The following is a 20173-nucleotide window of genomic DNA, read 5'->3' as shown; positions in this document are numbered from 1 at the left end:
TTTTGGTAATACCGAGCCAGTCATTGTTGAGAAATAAACCCCGACAGGATGATTAGATCCCGACACGAACTGTGTGTCCAGTGCAATGTGTCAACTCGGAAAATTGTTGATCAAATAGAATACATTTTCTTGAGAGCAATGTTTAGCTGTAAATGGCATTGAGCGTTTGTTAACATTGCTGCTATTGTTGTTATTGAGCTCAGCAGGCATTATCCAGAAATAACACACAGTTGGATTGAGTGAATTCAGTGATTGACCAATCAGAATCAAGCATTCAACCAAGCCGTGTAATAAGGCGGGATAAAGGACACTTGGGATTAAACTGTGAGCATTGTTTAAAAAACTGCAGACTCTATTCTCTTCATTTTTGGATTATTTATTCACTGTAAAGTAAATGAGCCACTTTGGGGGTGAAGTATTCTTTTAAAGCACATGAAAATGCTTCAGCATAATCTCTGATTTTAGTCTGGCTAACTCTCTCTCTCTCTCTCTCTCTCTCTCTGTTCCATCCCTCCTGTCCAGCGTGTAAGCGTAAGGAACAGGACCACGGGAGGGGAGAACGTGGCGGCCTGTCCAAGAAGCCTCGGCTAGTGTTCACAGACGTGCAGCGACGGACGCTCCACGCAATCTTCAAGGAGAACAAGCGTCCATCCAAAGAGCTGCAGATCACCATCGCCCAGCAGCTCGGCCTGGAGCTCACCACAGTCAGCAACTTCTTCATGAACGCGCGGCGCCGGAGCCTCGACAAGTGGCTGGACGACGGATCCGGTCACCCAGCCAACTCCGGCCCCAACGCCTGTACCAAAGCCTGAAGACAGACTGTCTGTCTGACTGACTCAACCTCGGTGGAAAAGCTTTAAAACTTAGAGATACAAAGAGAAACTTAAAAAAGACCTTGAAGCAACGTTTTGCCCTTAAAACCTGTACTTATACTGATATTTATAGTATCCAAAGATGAAGAAAACAAAACAAAACCAAAGACTTCTTTGACCTGCTTTAAAATGTTTGTTCGGCAACACATTTATGTCTAACATGCAGCAAAAACATTTAGATGTCCCTCCCCTGTCACTGGTCTCACAGCTTTACTTCGAACCCCCCCAAATATCAACCTATCATTCGCCGTCCTTATCTTTAATCTGATTGGTTGGTTGGATGACGGGTCTCTGAATGGAGGTTTAATCAGCCTATCATTGGTGTGTTCTGCAGCTGCCCACACCCTTTGAACAGCCCAGAAGGAGGAGCTCCAGTGGGATGGCCAATCAGCTTCAAAGAGAAATCCCACAAGAGCGACTGGAATGTTGGCAGCCTTTTTGGATTGGTGGACTTGTCTGTGTTACCTGTCTTATCTGTGTGTCTGTGTCTTCTGTCTGTCTGTCTGTCTGTCTGTCTGTCTGTCTGTCTGTCTGTCTGTCTGTCTGTCTGTCTGTCTGTCTGTCTGTCTGTCTTTCTGTCTGTCTATCAAGTGCTGCAGACAGGCAAGACATGCTCATAGTGGACTGCTAACCCAAACCCAACCCTGACCCTAAAACCAGACCCGAACCCTTACCTCAACCCACATTGTAGTGCTTTCTTTCAAACGCGCTGAAACGTCAGATATTATTATAAAACCAAAGCCTTCTATGTTCCAAAGCCTCTCCTGCAGCTTAGATCTCAAACTATGTAACATAGCATCACATGAAGTGATTTAACCAAAGATGAAATATATTTTCTATTTGATTATCTTTAAGAATATTTTGTATCTAATTTACTCCCCTTACCCTCAAAAGAGAGACTGTTAGTTAGACACAAAGAACAAGAGAATGAATTATAACTTGGCTCATAAAAACTTTTAATGTCCTAATAAAAAAATCATGTCCTCTGCAAATGGCAATATAATATTAAATGGCCCTCAAAATATTAACGACCGTTGCCTTATGGATGCCTGCTTCAAATGAATGGAATATTCCAGTTACACCCTTGCCATCAGCTCAGAAACTGTTAACCTTTTGATTGATGCACACTTTGATTGGAGAGGTGCTGGCTGGTGAAAAAAAAAGTTATTGGTGGAGTGAAAGAGCAGCCCCATACATTAAAAACCAATGTTTCGACAGCATTTCGTCATCAGCACTGGCAGTGAATATTCCACATTCTCAATCCTAAAGTACGTGCACCTCTCATGCTTAGAAGTATCGCTTTGTAAGTGTAGTTTTATCACGCTTTGAACGGCCAGCAGCTATACCGACCAAAGATAAATCCATCCTGTGGCAGTGGGATGGTGCAAACACAAGCTATCAGCTCTGGAGTTCTCTGCATTTATAGACTATTTATTTTAGGGCTGCAACCAGCATTTATTCTATCCATTACTTTCTTGAATAATTTAAAAAGCACGTTTAAAAAAGGATGAACCACTTAAACGTTATTTACATGTCGTACTTCGTCACACAACAGTATCATACAATAATAGTGAAAATAGCAGATCTAAACGCTCGCAAAGAATCGTATCGCAACATGTTGTGAGCATGAAGATTGCCTATTTTCGCTATTTTTGAAATGTTTTTTTACACTCATTGTGGGCTTGTAGATCTAGAATAGATTTTTTGTTTGCATTTTATTTTTCAACTTGCCTATAATGACAAAATAAGGACAGATTATATTAAGCCATTATTTTATTAAACGATCAATTATTACTAATGTTTTTATAATCGATTATATTGATTAGTTCGATCAACAGTTGTACCTCTAATTTCATTCCATGAACTCTGAATCAATGTAGACACTATGTGAGACAGACAGAGACCAGACTGACGGTGTCTCTTTGAGGACGAACTGCACCGCCACTCTGTTGCCAGTATTGCTCGGTTATCATGTGTGCTTCATGGCTATTTGATTTTTATCTCCGCGCCATTGTGCTTCAGATAGAAGGGAGGATATTGAATTATCAATTCACTTTAATGTGCTTAGCCTGCAATATCAGCTTCACCTGTATACAAATATCTTCCCACCGTCATCGCCAAGCCATCCAACCACCACCCCCCCTTTACCTGATTCCATTTATCTTGGCAAAGCTATGCATTTCAGCGCTATAGAAAGAAAGCACTACACAGGGCTGGCATCAGGGCACAGAGGCAATTATGTATATTAGCTGGCCCCTGGCCCTCATCTTCCCCGGGGCAGGGTTAGCAGCTCTACGCGCATCGGAACAACACCGCTGAAGTTCAAAAGGCAAGACAGAGAGAGAGAGAGAGCAAGCTGCTTCTTCATGTCCCCAAAAGAAAAACCAAAAAAAAGATGATGAAACAAAAACAAACAAACAAAGAAAATGTGTTAAGAAGACCTGCTGATGTTTTTTAAAGTGTGAACCAAAGATGCTACCTCACTCAAGTTCCATACGTGATTTCTATCACTTTGATGATACCAAAGATAACCAAAGATTTTGTCTCAGTGCACGGCCTCTATGAGTGGTGTTATTAGATGATATATATAACCGACCCGACCCTCCTTTTTCTTCTTCTGTATCCTATCTTCTCTCCTTCTTCCCTTGCCTGCGTTTCACTCATGCTAACCCCTGCTATGTGTGCTCTCGCTTCATCTGTGTTCAGATTACGGCTCCGTAGAATGACATGCTGACGTAGCTAATAGGCAGATGTGCTGATTCACCTATAGATATACACAGTCTATCTGGGTCTGCCAGACCCATGATTGGACATTTGATCTTTCATACTGTTTTATAGTCTGCTGACAGTGGAGACATACAAAAGCTGAAATGGCTGACATTTTGAACTGATGTACAAAATAGATGCCGCTTCATCACTTGTTCAACAGCACATGGTTAGGATGGGAATCTACGAGCAGGGGTCAACGTTAAAGCGCCCGCTAAAGTGCTTTCTAGAGGTAGTCCGATAATGCTCTTTCAAGGTCGATAGTATACCGATTCCAATATTATGGAGAAGGGGAAGTTCTCCAAACATTATCAACCGATTGTTTTTTCTCTCTTAACTAATGTAGTTAACTCTGTCTGTATCCTAAAAGGCATCTGATTCCACAGTCTAGGCAGGTACCGTATGTTTATTGTTTTCCCTATTTTACATTTTAAGCACTTTAAGCACTCTTGCTGACTATTTAAGAGTAGTGCTTTATTCTTCTCATTTACACTCAAAATGTGAAAACATTTTGAATTTCACCAGATAATTAACATTTCTATGAACAATGCGCATAATCACCTGTTTTGAAACAAAGTAAAATCGACCATATCGGTGGCATTTGCTGCCGATTCCAATATTTTACAAAGTGCAAAATGCAAATATATTGATACCGATATGTCGGTCGATCCAATATTTCGGACTACCTCTACTGTTTTCCCCAGTTCATTTTGACCAAACCCCGCCTCTCTAGTGTTTATCTATAGGTGGATAATGTTAATCCAAGGAATAGGTCAGACATAAGGGTTAGGCTAACCCTCTCCTGCCATGGGTAGACTTGTTGATGTAACTTATAGGCAGACATGTTCCTGAAACTAGAAGCAGACGTGTTGCAATCTTTGTTAAAAAAAAAACATACTCCCAGGAAGAGTGCCTTGCTTGAACCAAAGTGTTAAACCGCTGTTGACCTCTCACCTTTTGACTCTGTGAATACCTCAGCCTGTAGAAGGGCCACCACTGAAGAAGAAAACAAGGAGGAAGTCTTCATCACACAGTGGTGCTTTCGCCAGTGCGACCATGCAAAGAAAACATACCAAAGCCTGTCGACGTCCATACATGTAAAACCAAAGGTCTTCGTTTCCCCCTCTGCCTTGCCGCTTATGCTAGACCACTTATAAGACTGACTTATACTTTGTCGTACGGCAGTGTCGCGCTTATGTTGGCATATACCCAGAACAAGGACACCATGTTGAAAGTGGTTAACTTATACTCCCCGAGCTCCATCAATATATCAGTGTCGCGCATCTTGTAGATCAGTGGTTCTCAACCTGTGGGTCGGGACCCCCAGGGGGGTCCTCAAATTATTTTGGGGGGTCCCCAGATGATTAACTTAATGTGAAACATTGTTTTCTCACTCAACAGTAAACAAACCAACATAAAGTTTCTGTGTATAGAGGGTATCTGCACATTTCTAAAGTGACAATTTAACTTTTTAATACATCTAAAATGACAAATTAAACATTGGCCAAATTGTCAAATATTAGAGGCAATATTAGAGGCAGAAAATAGCAGATCTACATGCCCACAACGCCTCGCAACGCGAGGCGTTGTGACTGTGAGCATGTAGATCTGCTATTTTCACAATAGAATCATGTTATACAAAATGTAATTCCTCAACTCTTAGTGCTCGTAGGGAATATGATTGTTTTGTGGGGTCGCGGCCTGAAAAGGTTGAGGACCAGTGTCGTAGATCTGCTATTTGCGACAACTTTGCGGCTGCTATTAGCGACCGCATTTGTACCATGAAGTATAAATCAAGCTTTTACCCCCACCCCCGCCCATCCCCCTTCAAACTCCATCCCAACCTAACCCCACCTAACATTAGTCTGCTCCACCCGAAACTAATCCCTCTATCTGCCCACATGTAGGAAGGCCCAGCACTCTGGCCGTGCATGTCTCTTAACAATGTCTCTGAATACCTCATAGTAATAATTCCTTTTTTTTCTCTTGTTGTTCTGCGTTGAGACGTCTATCTGTGAGGCAGAACACTTACTAAGTGTGTTACTTGTTATTATAACTTCAAACCAAAAAAGAAAAGAGCTGTGTGATGATCTATTTTGACTTTTTCTTTTGTTCTTTTTTTCATTTTCGGTGGAAGTGCTCTGTTTGGAGTTACAGAGGACAAGTTTCGGGGTCATGGTTATGAAACTTGCAGGACGGAGGGAGAAGCGTATTTTTTATCAGACATTGGGGGTTATGCCAATATTATAATGAAGGTAGACTATTGTTTTTTACAGGGTACAACCAACTGCTGTGATAATGTGTTCATATGTTCCCTTTTCTCTACTTCTGTGTTGTGATCTTTGTTTTAATTTAATTGCGTTTTGTTTTTGTATTGTTAACCACTGCTTTAATTTATGCATTTGTAGAAACTCTAGATTTGTATATAGTAGGTTTTTGAGAAAACAAACAAACAAAAAAAAGACAGATTTCTGTTACAGCCTTGTTTCCCGTGCTTAGATAGAACCAAGGACTAGTTTGTATTCTTCTTCACCTAAAATCTTAAGCCCGATTTATACTTAGGCGTACGACAGTGTCGCGCGGCATCGTGGGCTTGTAGATTGGCTATTTTCAGCCTGCAACACCGTCATATGACAGAGCATAAGTTGGGCATTAGCCGGCACTTCAGTAGGCTAATGTGTTTTGAACACTGCCAGAAAACCAAGACAGTTGATTTGCCAACGAAGACAAAGTTATACAAGAGCTACTTTGTCCAGAGGCTGGCAACAAAAGAAGAGAAAAAACAAGCAGTGTGTACGTGTGTGTGTTTTTTCTATTATTTTGACTTTTTAAAACAGTTATTTTATGGGTATTACTGCACATCCAAAGATTTTTAAAACAAACCAAAAAAGAAAAGTAAAAAAAAAAACTATGTATAATGTTGAAAAGCACTGGCATTTGTGAGGTAGATTTATTGAGTTGTTTGATTTGCCATTCACACGGGTATAGAATGTAGAAGGCGTAGGGCAGTGGTTCTCAAAAGTGGGGTCCGGGGACCCCCAGGGGTCCTGGAGGAGTTTCTCAAATGACCAGACTGTACAAATGGATATGAATGGACGCATAAGGATCCATACAGTTCAATTTGTACACTCCCAGAGTTAGATGAACACTGAGGACTTTACAGTGTAGATTGGGGTCCCAGATATAACTGTTGGTATAACTGTATACTGTATTAAACTGTTGTTTTTTTCTTTCTATCAAACTGGGGGTCCGGGAAATTAAAACATTTTGAGAACCACTGAAGTAGGGCTTCGTAGGCAAGCTTACTCTACCATGTGGGGAATCTCCTGTTCCAAATGTACAATCTGAAGCATTTTGAAATGAGGGCTGCAAGTCCCGCCACTTTGCTGCCTCATGCACAGAGTGGGGTGGAGTGCAGGCTGGGGCAGCCGGTCTGCCAGGGGCCGCGCCACGGAGCCGGGTCTGTTTTTAATTCGCCGTGGTGCCGCCGCCGCACTCCATCTAGTATCTGTTGTTTTGGTACAATACTCGTGTAATGACTATGAGCAAAGTCTAATAAAACTGCAAAAAGAAACCTTAACCAAGGATTTCGGGTGTGCCTGAGTATGTGTGTGTGTGTGTGTGTGTGTGTGTGTGTGTGTACTAGGGATGGGACCATAAGCGATATTATCGTTTATCGTGATAAAAAAAACACTCACGATAATCGCATTGTGGAGATTTAATTTTGTTGTAGATTTGCTATTATTTGGCAAATGTTCCGCCCCAGGATAATGGATGTTGGGGATATTTTGATTATCGCGATAATATCGTAAATCGCGATTTCTTTGGTCGCAATAATCGTGACATGAATTTTTCATATTGGCCCATCTCTAGTGTGTACCCCCCCCCCCCCCCCATGTGTGTCCATGCATGTGTGTTTATGTGAGCGTCTGAGTGATTGTGAGAGCAAATTCAAATTCAAAAAGTGCAAGGGCGTGTGTACATGTGTGTGCGTGTATATGTTTATATGCATGCCTGCTGTGCGCTGTATGTATGTGCGAGTTTGTCCATATATTAGGTCGGTGTGTTTTTTTGTTGTTTTTGTTTTGTTTTATTTGTTACTTGTGTGTATACCCTATATTGATTATGGATTCATATGACAGTTGTTACTTTGATGAAGTCGATTAGAGGCCTGGGTTTGGGAGTAGCTCTGTGTCCAAATCATTCAGACAGCACAGTGTACTCCAAGGCAACACGGTCTCCAAAATGGCAGGTTGCATCAGCGTTGATTCACATGATGGAATAGACTGGATGTTTATGACTATGGGATCTCTAGTCTCTACTCGTTACTGAAATCAGTGGTTCTCAGAGGGACCTCGAGGGAGGTTGCAAGGGCTCCAAAGCTAAATTATTGATGGTTAGTACCCAAACAGTCCCTTACAGGTCTGTAAGTGATACAGTATGTGGGTCTGTGTGGCCTAACACATACCAAACTGGAGATCCTTTAAAATGACTAAAGTTTGAGAACCACTGGTATAAAAGCTGTTATTGTGGATCAACAACTGAACTGTAACACTGACCTCACAACCTTCACGCCGACCTTTCTCAGTTCATTTCTTGTCCATATAAAAGGAGTTCCCATATGATGGGTAGCTTGGCTACAGGTCTATACTAGAAACAATACTGCAACGCCAATGACAATCATCTGGATCCCATGCTGGGGGGCGTAGTTTCTTCCCCCTTGGAGAGGGGTGTCCCCCAGCATTTCATAGTACAAAGATGCTTGGAGGGTTTTGATAAACAAGCATTATTTGTTGTCATAGACGTTTAGGTCAGATTACAAGTACTGGGTCATCATGCACTCGCATTTCAGAATAAAAATGGCATTGCTCTCTTGTCGGCCTTGTTATCTTTGTCAGCTCTGGTCACTCTTTTGTTCTTTTGGCCACTGCCTCCAGTTACAATGCTTCTTCAATGTTTTCCGTGTGTGCGTGCGTGCGTGCGTGTGCGTGGTGTGTGTGTGTGTGTGTGTGTGTGTGTGTGTGTGTGTGTGTGTGTGCGCGTGCGTGTGCGTGTGTGCTTGTGCGTGTGCGTGCAAGCAAGAGAGGCAATATATTTGGTATTACTCTCAGATATTTAACTCCATGTGTCATGAATTTGATTTGTCATCGCTGTTACCCAGGCTTTGCTACTGCTCTCTCAGTGCCGTGCAATATCATCTGTTGTGATTGCTAAGCAAAAGAAAAAAAAGAAAGAAAATTGAGAAGCAAGTGATGATGTCATCTCGCTTTTTTCAGTGTTCAAATGTTTCAGCATTTCTGTAGTCACAAAAAAAAAGTAGAAAATAAAATGTGGGTATTTCCAGCTTCTAAATCCTGAGTCTTGTTATGTTTTTATGTATATTCTAGGGGGCATTTTCATGGCTCAGAAGAAGATTGAATCACTGAAACGTTAAATTAAATCAGAAACTACGAGAGAGCTTTGGAAGACCTTTAATGGAGCGTGTCTTGCCCATTGGGACAAGACCTTAAACATATTTGTTTTTTGTAAGTCTGGACATGACAAGAATACTTCTGAGTATCAAAGAACCTGTTTTCTTTTTTATTCAATATGTCCCCTGAACAAGTTTCTTGCTGTTCCCAACAAGGCATTCAACAAGATGTTAAAGTCACAATTTCTCTGTATGTAAGGCCTCCTAACTTCCTATCTTTTTAGATGGGCATTATTTTAAATATATATGTATTTGACACACGTTTTTCAAATGTTTTGTCATTTGTATTTGGCTGAGACTGCATGTAATAACTATCAAATATACAACATCTTCTACTCTGACTGGCTTACCACAAATGAGAGGTAGAGTATAGGGCCGGTCTTGTGACAGACTTCATATCACCTTGCCTCAACTAATGAATGAAGCTTGTGGAAATTATGGGTAGTTTACCTTTGTGATAACTACTGCATAACCCATAAATGGTCATGTAATTATTTGCGATGCTGTGTCAGTATCCTGGTCAGTATGATAATGATACTGACCAACAGTATCATATCAACACCAGAAAAGATAGGTAAGCACCATAAAAGACAGACTGAGAGACACCAGCCCCAACAATACAGATTAGCTGAAGACCTTTATCAAAGAAAACCTGGACCCTTCCATAACACCTCAACAGTGCCACAGGCTGATTGCCTCCATGCTAAGCAACATTGATGAAGTAATTAGTTCAAAAGTCAAACACCAAACCAAATATGGAGTGGCATAAATTAAATGATGGTCGACATTTCTTTACTATAAAACATTTTTCTTGTGTAATATTCTAATATTTTGAGATACTGGAGATACTGGATTTCTGAGCTGTTTGCCCAATCATTAAGAAAAAGAGGTTTGGAATATGTATATTTGATATATTTCATTGGATTATTCAAGAAGGAATAATAAAAAAAATCAAATGACAATACACATTTGAACCTGAGGTCTTCATCAGGGCCCTTCATTTTAAATTACTTGACTACAACTTGACCTATACTGCCACCTGGTGGCAAGAACCAACTCATTTTGAATACCCCGCAGTATTGAAACCCGATTGAGACCTACTGGTCAGTGGTGGAAAGCAACTACATTTTACGCATGTAGCTAGCCTTGTATACTTGAGCATGCACAATTATGAGGTTCTTTTTGTTACTTGAGTAGGATTATATTGTAATACTTTCTTCCACTACAAATATAGTCTTTATTACAATTATTTCATAACTTATAATATGATATTTTGTAGATTTCTTATTCGAAAATAACCAATCTCTTACCCTATAGTAGGCTACCTTTAACACCTTACAGTGTATTTTTACATTGTGGTTAAAAATCGGATTGATCCCACATTCAACACTTGACACTTATATACATTTGCGTCAAAACACTAATATTCCTGGCAGGCATTTCAAAAATACATTGGAGTCCAATTTGACATATCCTTAATCCGAGTGTGATGTTTCCAGCTTGTGAAGGAGGATCCAGAACTAAGATAAAGAGCAGGGTCTGGCAAAAACATGTCCACAGGATTTAACTGCGCGCCCACACACGCACACGCACACGCAACTGGAATAATACGTTTGGCCCTGTGTTGGATGTAACCTATAGTGTCCACCTCAATCCCCTGGACAAAGACTAGGACCTACCATTTTTTCATCTTAAAATTTTCATCCAGTATCAATTGTCTACTGTAATCCTTGGCGCTACACTACGCCTTGACCTCATGCTTCCTGCTATGCATGAGGAGGCCAAGCCACTTCTTTTCACCTGACAGGGGGAGTTTCCCTGGATGGACAGTGAATGGAAGGAACACCTATTCCAACCAGTTCCTTTCCCCTCCATCAGGGGAGGCAGTATAGAGACCAGGATTAGGCCTACTGCATGTTTTTTGAGGGTACCTACCTACCCTAGACAAAGACTAGTACCAAGGATATACTGCAATTTCTGAACAGCAACTGAATTCAGAAGGGAACTCAAGTCAAATACCCTCAGAAGACACCAAGAAGGGTAGACTTATAGCTACCATGTTCTGTTGTGACAGTGGTGTTTGGTTTGACTTGATTTTATTCACACACATAAGAAACATTTAAAATACAGTCAATACATTTTTGTGTTTTATAAAGTGGATGTGCAGGTGAGGAAAGAAACCCATATGTTAACACCACACCATAACAATGTAAGACATAAGGAGAGAAATGAAACAATTTAAAACTAATAAACAAATAGACAAACATAACAGAGTAAATAATTCATGAATTTAAATGAACTAATCAATCAAAAACTTTAAAAACATAAATAATTAGGCTACACATTATTTATTTACCATCTGGATAGGCTATTAAGGCCTCTTTTAAAGAAGGTAGAGAGGGTGAAATGTCTGGTGTAGGTTGGTGTTTCATAAAGTTGCACACCACTATAGGCTATTTCAGGGGTCTTCAACAGGGGGTCCTCAGAGTTACTACAGGGGGGCCGCCAAATCTTTGTGATAGGATCATTCTTTTAAATTAACAACTTGGACCCTTGCATCCCTATTCTGAGGAGAACTTTAGCCAAAAATAGCAGATCTACAAGCTCTCAATGCCTCGCGCCACAAGGCGTTGAGAGCTTGTAGATCAGCTATTTTCGGCAAATAGGTTTGGTGTAGAGTACAGAGTGAAAGGTCATAGACTGATGACAGTGCTGTCAAACAAGTCTATGAATCTATCGATGAAAATCTGCATCACACATTTATACAATATGTAGAGGCGGTCCCTGCTTCATCTCTCTCTCAGCTAAGGGGTCCTTGGCCCGAAAACGTTGAAGACCCCTGGGCTATTTGATTGAATAGTCCACTATGGCAGTGGTTCCCAAACCTTTTAGCTCGAGAGCCAAATGATACATTTTGGCGTCTCCCTCTGACCGACTGTACAAACATATTGTTGCTGTCGGGCAGAAACCTTTTATCTCCATATTTAACTTTTTTGTTGTAAATTAATGCTGTACTTTATCATACTACTACACATCACACAAAAGTATTGAAAGTAGCAGATCTGCATCAGCTCAAAACTAAATTTGTTAAAGTTAACAGAATCTACAAGCTGTTAAAACACTATTTTCAAGGTTTGTTTTTATTTTTCAATAATAAGTATTTTTTCTTGTGGTAGTAAATAAGAACGAATAAGAGGCAACTTTAAACAAATTGGATATTCACCCATAAATGGGTCCAAACACATTCTTTGGGAAACACTGCTCTATGGGAAGGTTAGAAAGGGAGATGTACTGTTGATGATTTGATTGTCTCGTTCAATAAGAATGTAGTCATTTTTGCAGAAATGCACAATTCCTATATACTTAGTTGACCAAATATCTTCGCTGAAAATTGCCGATCTACAAGCTCACAATGGGCTGCAATCCGACACATTGCGAGTTTGTAGGTTTGCTTCTATTGTGTCACTCTAGTAAAGAGCGGTCCTGAAATCTCACACAAAAACATTTAAAAGTTTGTAGGATGTTTGTATAGAAAACTGGTCAATAGTTTGAGTTAAATAAAATAGTGATGCAGATGGTTCCCTGGACTTTGAATGCAGCTAGTCTAACAAATCCTTCCTGAATTGTTCAGTTCAGGTAAGATATAGATTAGACACCATCTAATGCCCCTTATGCCTAAACGTTTTTGGCATTTCTTACTTTAGTTAGAAAATAATTTTAAAATTGTGAAAAAAGATGATCTACGTTGACGCGTTGGTAACTTGTAGACTGGATATTTGAACTATTAAAAAAAATCTAAATGGTAAAATATAACGTAAAGGTTTAGGCTAAGATAGGGCCCATAGATTATTAAGCTGTAGCACTATGTTGAAGGGCAAAACTTACTGACAAGTGGACAGATTTTCAAAATAATTCCTAGATTTCATGAATTCTTTACACACAAAATCAATTTGCTTGCTCCATTTCATCAATTATCACCCTTAAATTTTACAATACCATATCAAATTTCGTTGCCCTCTATAAAAGGGCTTGACTGTATGATACTTTGTTCTTCCTGAAAATATAATGAACTTTTATATTTAGTGATAATTTATTCAGTTGGAACCATTTAGAATGGGCATGTAGACTAATATAAGGGTTTGTCTTACTAATCATTTGACATGATTAAGATCACAAGGAAATCATAAGGCTTTCACAACACAGGATGCACAGAGCACAACAGATTTAAAGATTGCTTTATAAGATATATAGATATTTATTTTTTATTTTTTTCAGATTTGAATATTAATGTCAAAAATACATACTATGATTTACAGTTTGCACTACATCATAATGCTTAGCATGACAGACGTCACATGAGTAGTAACTGAAATATTAATTTAAATATTAAATAACTGATGGTAAACTGAAAGTAAATGTGTAAACACTAAACTAGGGTTACTCTTTCTATTGCAACACTTCCGATAAAGTGGTTCTGTAACAGTACAAAAAATGATTAGAATATTACTATTTTTCTTTTTTTCTTTTTTGTTTCATTTCCAGTTATCGTTGGAAAAAAACAAACACAGTGCGCTTCTGATGTTGTCGATTTTCTCTGGCTTGATTGCTTGTTCAACTTCTTCAGTGGTCCATGGCTGTTGTTCTTTTTCTTTCCGTTTTAACAGTCACACCAGAAGCTGCCACCAATGTCCGGTTTCAGGTGTAAACAACCCCCCTCCCTGCTCGGGTTCAAATCACTTTCAATTCAGTCGACGCCGGAAGCGTTTTTTTTTTTTTTAAGTTAAAAAACGTGGGAATTGTTTTAGCCATAAACAAAAAGGGGCTTCATACCCAATCTATGAATAACAGATTGACAATGAACACTTAAGTCATTACGATATGAAATGCATATCCCGTTTGCATTTTGAAACAAGTGATTTGAAAATGATTTAACCCCCGAATTTACAGGGTAAATCTTGGGGTCCGATGGCCTAGAGAAACCATGCATTGCGCTCCTCTCTTCTGCAAGACGCTGGAGAAAGTACACACAGGTGGAGTAAGGCCAGAGAATAAGAAGAAGGAAAAAGTTTATCTATCAAATCTGGTACGTAAGGCCCTGTTGGCTGGGAGAGCGGGACCTAAAAACGCACCGTTCTCTTGAGACCCCAGAGAGAAAGACCACCCCCCTGCTATATTCTCTCTGCAGTCACGGAGAACGAGGCTACATTTGTAGATCTCTCAACTACCCTCTCAGCTCTCCCCTGTCACATCTGTGCCCCTCGGGGCAGAGATGGAATTTTTAAAGATTTTCAAATTTCAAAAGACTAGCTAACTGTCATCCCTGTCACCCTGCGCCTATTTCACACCCAATTCAAAATACTAGCCAACACGGGACTAGTAGGCAACAAAAAAGATCCCATCCCTGGCGATGGAAAAGAGGTGGTGGTGGTGTTGGTGTTTTCTTTTCTTTTTTCTTTTTTTGTCTTAGGCTTCAGTAGTGGCCCGTTGTGTGTTCGGGATGAGGAGGAAGGGGGGATGGGGGGTAGGGGGTTGGTTCCTCAACAGCGTTGGGAGTGTGGTGGGTCAGCGGGGGACTCTATGAAGGACTGGAGCTCGTAGGCAGCACCGCTGTCCACCTCCATGGACTTCCTGGAGAACAGCAGGCGGATGTCCCTGTGGAGGTAGATCTTGCCAGACTTGGAGCTCTGGAACCTGCAGGACGGAAGGGACAGGGAGGGAGAGAACGATAAGGAGGGAGGGAGAGAGAGAGTTTAACTCAATGACCAGATTTTTTTTTGCTTTTCCCCTTTTTGTGTATTTTTGCAAGTTAACGTCCTACTTGATCATACTACAGCATCACACAAATGTTGAAGACCCAACAAGCTTATAGATCTGCTGCTTTTGCTTTTAGAATCCTGAAAAGTATCAGTTTTGGACATAATCTCATAATCTCGTACAGTATGAGGTTTCCACCCAAAAGAGACAATATACTCTGTATATAAAAAGATTACATGAATGACTATGAAACTCAACTGCTCTCTGACCACTTACCCATTCTGTGCCCCAGAAATTAACGGATTAAAATGTCCAGAGTGCCTCTCGCTGGCTCCATTAACGGCCTGTCTCTTATTTTGAAGGCCAGAAGTCCATAGCGTTAACACTTCCGGTCTGACGTCATCACGTCATGACGCTCGTCGTCCACGTGGTGTTGTGTAATGGCGGAACGGAGCTTTTCAACATGTGTTTTATTAGCGAGCATCTATTGCCATCCTCCCATTTGAAAGTGTTGTTTGGAGATAATGGACATTAAAGATGAGATTCCCCGTCTGCCTCAATGTTATGGGATTACTATTTTGTGCTTGTGGATCCGCGATGATGAGAAATCAGCGACGGAGATCGGCTCGGGACCTTCCACCATTGTACCCGGTAGGATAACCGCCGTTACAGTAATATATTACTTTTCGCGAGTATACTCGGGATCGGCACTCTGGGTACTCGAGTATTTTTCACGAGTATTCTCGGGAATGACACTAAATCGGTTAATAGCATGTTTGTATGCAGCTTCTTTGTTAATTCTTTGAGTTTGTCACGTTCTTCTAGCTCAAGCCCTAACCTGCAACATCACCAAAACACCTCTCTAGGTTAATGGAAGGAAGACATATAGCGATTACAGGATGTAAAGTGTTCTGGTTCACACCTCAGGTGAACGAGGTAGCGCAGGGTGCGTGCCTGCCCCGGGCCCAGGGGCTTCCGGCTGGTGTGCGAGTCGCGGCGGACGGGAACAGAGAAGGTCCTCTGGCGAAGGAAGGTCTGATGCCCGGCCGTCAAGGCTCGGAGGTCGTACACCACCACGAACATCTTCACCACCGTCTTATTGGGGTTGAATAAGGTCTGCCGGACACAGGGAACAACAGGGTTAATACACTCACTCTCAAGGCCTAGATTTTACACTCGCTAGTCTGTACCCTTCAATGTCTTTTTCAGGCCAAGGACCCTTTAAATGACAGAGAGATGAAGCATATTGTATAAAATTGTGCTGCAGATTAAACCTTTTCACAGATTTCATAGATAATTTAGACGTTGTGAGCTTAAAGATCTGCTATTTACGTATAATGTTCCCTTCAGAATAGGCATGCTGGTTCAAGAGTTTAATGTAAAAAAAAAAAAAAGTTCCTATCACAGAAAGATTTTGTGGTCCTCCTGTAGTAACTCTGAAGACTGCCTATAGCGGTCCCGGACATCCTGTTGAAAACCCCTTCCCTAGACAATCAGCGCAGTATGCAAAATGTATGTTGTTTTCGGTGTTATCGTTGTAAACTAAACCAATGTTCTCACTCTTCCACACACAGCCAACCAGAAATCACAGAATGAGGCTTTTATGAATAGGTTAGACCATTTTAAAGTGTTTGACTGTACTTGTATTGTTTTCACATTTCTGCCTAATAAAATATTCAATCAAAATACTCTTTCATCTTAATAGAATATATTTACTGTATGACTTGACTTTACCAGCCACAGTAACAGCAGTGTAAAGGTTGTAAGCCAAGAGGAAAGACATCCACTGTGATTTGTTTATATGATTAAAAACTACATTTTCTGGTGCCTTGGTTTTTCATTTCAGATATACAGCCTTTGACACACACACAGTTGTGTTAAAACCAGTGGTGGAAAAAGTACACACATTTTGTACTTAATTAAAAGTATCAATACTGCACTGTAGATGTACTCCGTTACAAGTAAAAGTCCAGAATTCAAAATGTACTTGAGTAAAAGTATGAAAGTATTGGCATCAACATGTACTTAAAGAACCAAAAGTAAAAGTACTAAATGTTTGAAAATAGCAGATCTACAAGCTCCCAACGCGTCACATTGCGACGCGTTGGGAGCTTGTAGATCTACTATTTTCAAATAGCCAACTTATGAAATAGGGCTAAAGTGGTCCATGCATAAAAGTATTGGAAATTGTAAATACTCAAGTAAAGTACAAATAGCTCAAAAGTGTACTTAAAGTACATTACTTAAGTAAATGTACTTAGTTACTTTACACCACTAGTTAAAACAGTTTAAAAACAGTAATGGGATTTCTGTCTCATTCAGACATTGCTGTAATGTTTAGTCACTTGGTGCAATGTGAACACTGAACACACATTTTCCATGTGTTTGGAGCACTTGTCTTGGGTCAGGGAAACTCAATAACTTCAAAAGTGGATCAAGTGCCAAAGAAACAGAAGGAAACCCCCAGCCCTTTCCCCGTTTCCATTTCAGTCAATCCCCCCCTTTCCCCACTAGGGGCCTCCCTCTCCCCATGTTGCCAGCTAGTAATCCCTTCTTTGTTCTCAGATTCTCCTCCCGCTGTCTGTTAGCCCACAATATCCTGCTTTGTGAAAAGCTCTACCACTGAGCATAATGATGATAATAATGAACACAAAGGATTCTCACCACTTGAATGGTTCCTGATGGAGGTACACGGTAGCCCCGTTTTCCCAGGGACTCCAGGTTGATCACACCCTGCAGATGAATACGACAAAACAGGGGTCACAAATAATCACGGTACATGAGAACACTCTTTAAATGTACCTGTTCACTGGTTCTCAATGTGGGGTGCTGTACAAATGGAACACAATGGACCCATTTGTACAGTCTCAGAGTTGAAAAGGCAAAAATTTAATAAAGTGATGCAACGTTTCGGTATTTAAACCTTCATCAGTTTGCCTGATGAAGGTTTAAATAGCGAAACGTTGCATCACTTTATTAAATTCCCCTTTTTGCATTTGAAGACAGTGTGCGTGGAGTATTTGCCTTTTCAGTTCACCGACCATTGTTTGGTCTCTCCTCGACAGCACCTGTCGCTGGAGGTGTGCAAAAGCCTTTCGGACACAGTCTCAGAGTTAAAATAACACTGTGATTGAATGTAGATAGTGGTCCCAGAGATAATAATAATTTTAAAATATAATCATATCAAATGAGGGTCTGTGGCATAATGCATATCATTGCTGTCGGACAGAAACTTCTTATTTCCATATATTTAATTTTTTTCGTAAATTACTTCCCTACTTGATCATATTGTACAGCGTCACACAAAAGTATCAAAAAGCTAAAATCAACAAGCTCGAAAGGCGGTGCGAAACGCGGCATGGGAAGTGACGCGTTTTGAGCTTGTTGATCTGCTACTTCTGCTATTTTAGGACTCCTGAAAAGTAACAGTTTTGGACAAATGAGGTTTCCAACTGACAAAGACACTATCAAAGTGGGGGTCCTTCAAAAAAGTTGAGAAACACTGAACTAATAAAAAAGTAAACTACCCTGACATGTACACACAAACGCACATAGCCGACACGGCTGACGGTTTTGACGATGCCATCTCTACCTGCTTGCACATTCTACCGTGGCTTCTGGCCAAAGTAAGGATTCAATCAAACCAGCACAGGCAGGCGGGGGAAGCAAATCCAAATGATTGAATTATTGATAGAGAGCAAGGGCTGGGGAGAGGCACACAGTATTAAGCTCACCATATATGGCGAGGGAGCGTTGTCATCGGAGACACTGTAGAATGACACGTCCACAGGCAGGGTCATGTGACTGGGGCAGAAGGAGCCGCTGGCGCCCACCTCGGCCGTGAAGCCCTCCACGTTGCCCAGGGGTTCCAGGCGGTAGTTCAGCACACACTCCTGTCGGGACAACATTGGTTTCTCCGTCGGTTCATTGATCGATTGATTGATTGAATACTTTATTACAAGGGTCTTCAACAGGGGGTCTGGGACCCCAAGGGGGTCCTCAGAATTACTACGGGGGGCCTCAAAACATTTTTTTCCTTTTTTATATTAACCAATTGAACCCTAGTGTCCATATTCGGATAACTTTAGCCAAAAATAGCAGATCTACAAGCTCACAACGCCTTGCAGCACGAGGCGTCATGAGCTTGAATATCGGCTATTTCCGGCAAAGAGATTTAGTGTAGAGGGGAAAAAGAGCAGACTAAGTACAGAGTAAAAAGTCAAGTTTATTAAGTATTGACGGTTCAAGTGGTTAAATATCTGAAAACGCAAATTGACATGAATCCAAAATACACTGATGATTGTGCTGTCAAACAATGAAACTATATGGAATCTATGAAAAGGTTGTGGTGGTCCCTGCTTCATCTCTCTCTCTCAACTAAGGGGTCCTTGGCCTGAAAACATTGAAGACCCCTGCTTTATTAGTCAAAAATGTAAAAGGCACGAGGTACAGTCAGACATTCAAGCTAAAAAGGAAAACACCAAAGGAAAATCCTGGAGACTTGTTTCCATTGCGGTCCTTTGTATTCAATTCATCATAGGGTAACCATGTTTTAAAAACACGCAAACTGGGACCCTAGTCCACTTAAAGGAGTAGTTCCCCCAAAAATAATATTTTATATCAATTACACACCCCATGAAGACTTGAATTCATGGAGATTATTTAGTTTGTGTTGCATTTCTCAGCCAATAATTAGCCAGTAGCTATGCCCCTCCCGAAAAGCTTTTGTCCAATGCTTGCTTAGCAACCATTACTAACTGGCAGCTTGCCTTGGTAAGCTTGCATTGGCAAGCTGCAGGTTGCTAAGCTAGCATTGGACAAAAGCTTTTTGGGAGGGGCAAAGCTACTGGCTAATTGGATGACCGGGTTGGGTGGCTGGTCAGTAGGAGACACATCCACTGTGTCTCCTACTGGAGACTCTGCTGGTCATTGTTTGGGTGAACTACTCCTTTAAGCTTTAAAATGTAACTAAAAGAGCTGATCTACAAGCTCACGACATACCTGACTGCACCTTTCAAGAGAACATGATACAACATCTACAAGTATGTAAGCATTGAAAACAAGTATTAAGTCATTTGTGGTGAAAAAACAACGTGGTAGTGAATGTAAAAAAAAAAAGAAAAAAAAAAACATTTTAGTGATTTATAGATTTATGCGGGACATCCATCTTGAAACCGAAATGACCCCGGGTCAAACAAGGGACGTCTTGGTCACGAACCCCAAGCATCCCCTAGATACTTGCTGGCTGTCACCTCACATCTCACCCAGAAGTAAAACAACTTCACTTTCTCATTTGCTGACCTCAGCGGGT

General features: G+C 40.8%; 2 protein-coding genes across 6 annotated transcripts in view; one reads left to right on the top strand and one right to left on the bottom strand.

Annotated features, from left to right (window-relative positions):
• onecut1 (one cut homeobox 1) overlaps positions 1-8517 on the top strand; it is a 17277-nt gene extending 8760 nt beyond the window's left edge. For 4 of the 5 annotated variants that reach the window (XM_080730480.1, XM_080730478.1, XM_080730479.1 and 1 more), the window contains one exon: positions 523-8517. In XM_080730480.1, coding sequence (XP_080586606.1) covers positions 523-812 — 290 coding nt within the window. In that variant the 3' untranslated portion in view covers positions 813-8517. The remainder of the gene's footprint in view (positions 1-522) is intronic. The other variant, XM_080730481.1, reaches the window with a different exon arrangement.
• Positions 8518-13362: 4845 nt separating this feature from the next.
• atosa (atos homolog A) overlaps positions 13363-20173 on the bottom strand; it is a 70367-nt gene continuing 63556 nt past the window's right edge. The window contains exons 11-14 of the mRNA XM_080730750.1: positions 18597-18755; positions 17527-17595; positions 15785-15978; positions 13363-14799 (exon numbers count right to left, since the gene is read on the bottom strand). Of these exons, the coding sequence (XP_080586876.1) occupies positions 14646-14799; positions 15785-15978; positions 17527-17595; positions 18597-18755 (576 nt within the window). The 3' untranslated portion in view covers positions 13363-14645. The remainder of the gene's footprint in view (positions 14800-15784; positions 15979-17526; positions 17596-18596; positions 18756-20173) is intronic.

Source organism: Nannobrachium achirus (genome assembly GCF_963921795.1).
Source record: "Nannobrachium achirus genome assembly, chromosome: 7".
In the NCBI taxonomy this organism is placed as follows: domain Eukaryota; kingdom Metazoa; phylum Chordata; class Actinopteri; order Myctophiformes; family Myctophidae; genus Nannobrachium; species Nannobrachium achirus.
The sequence above is the reverse complement of the archived record's forward strand: the minus strand, read 5'-3'. Positions and strand labels throughout refer to the sequence as shown.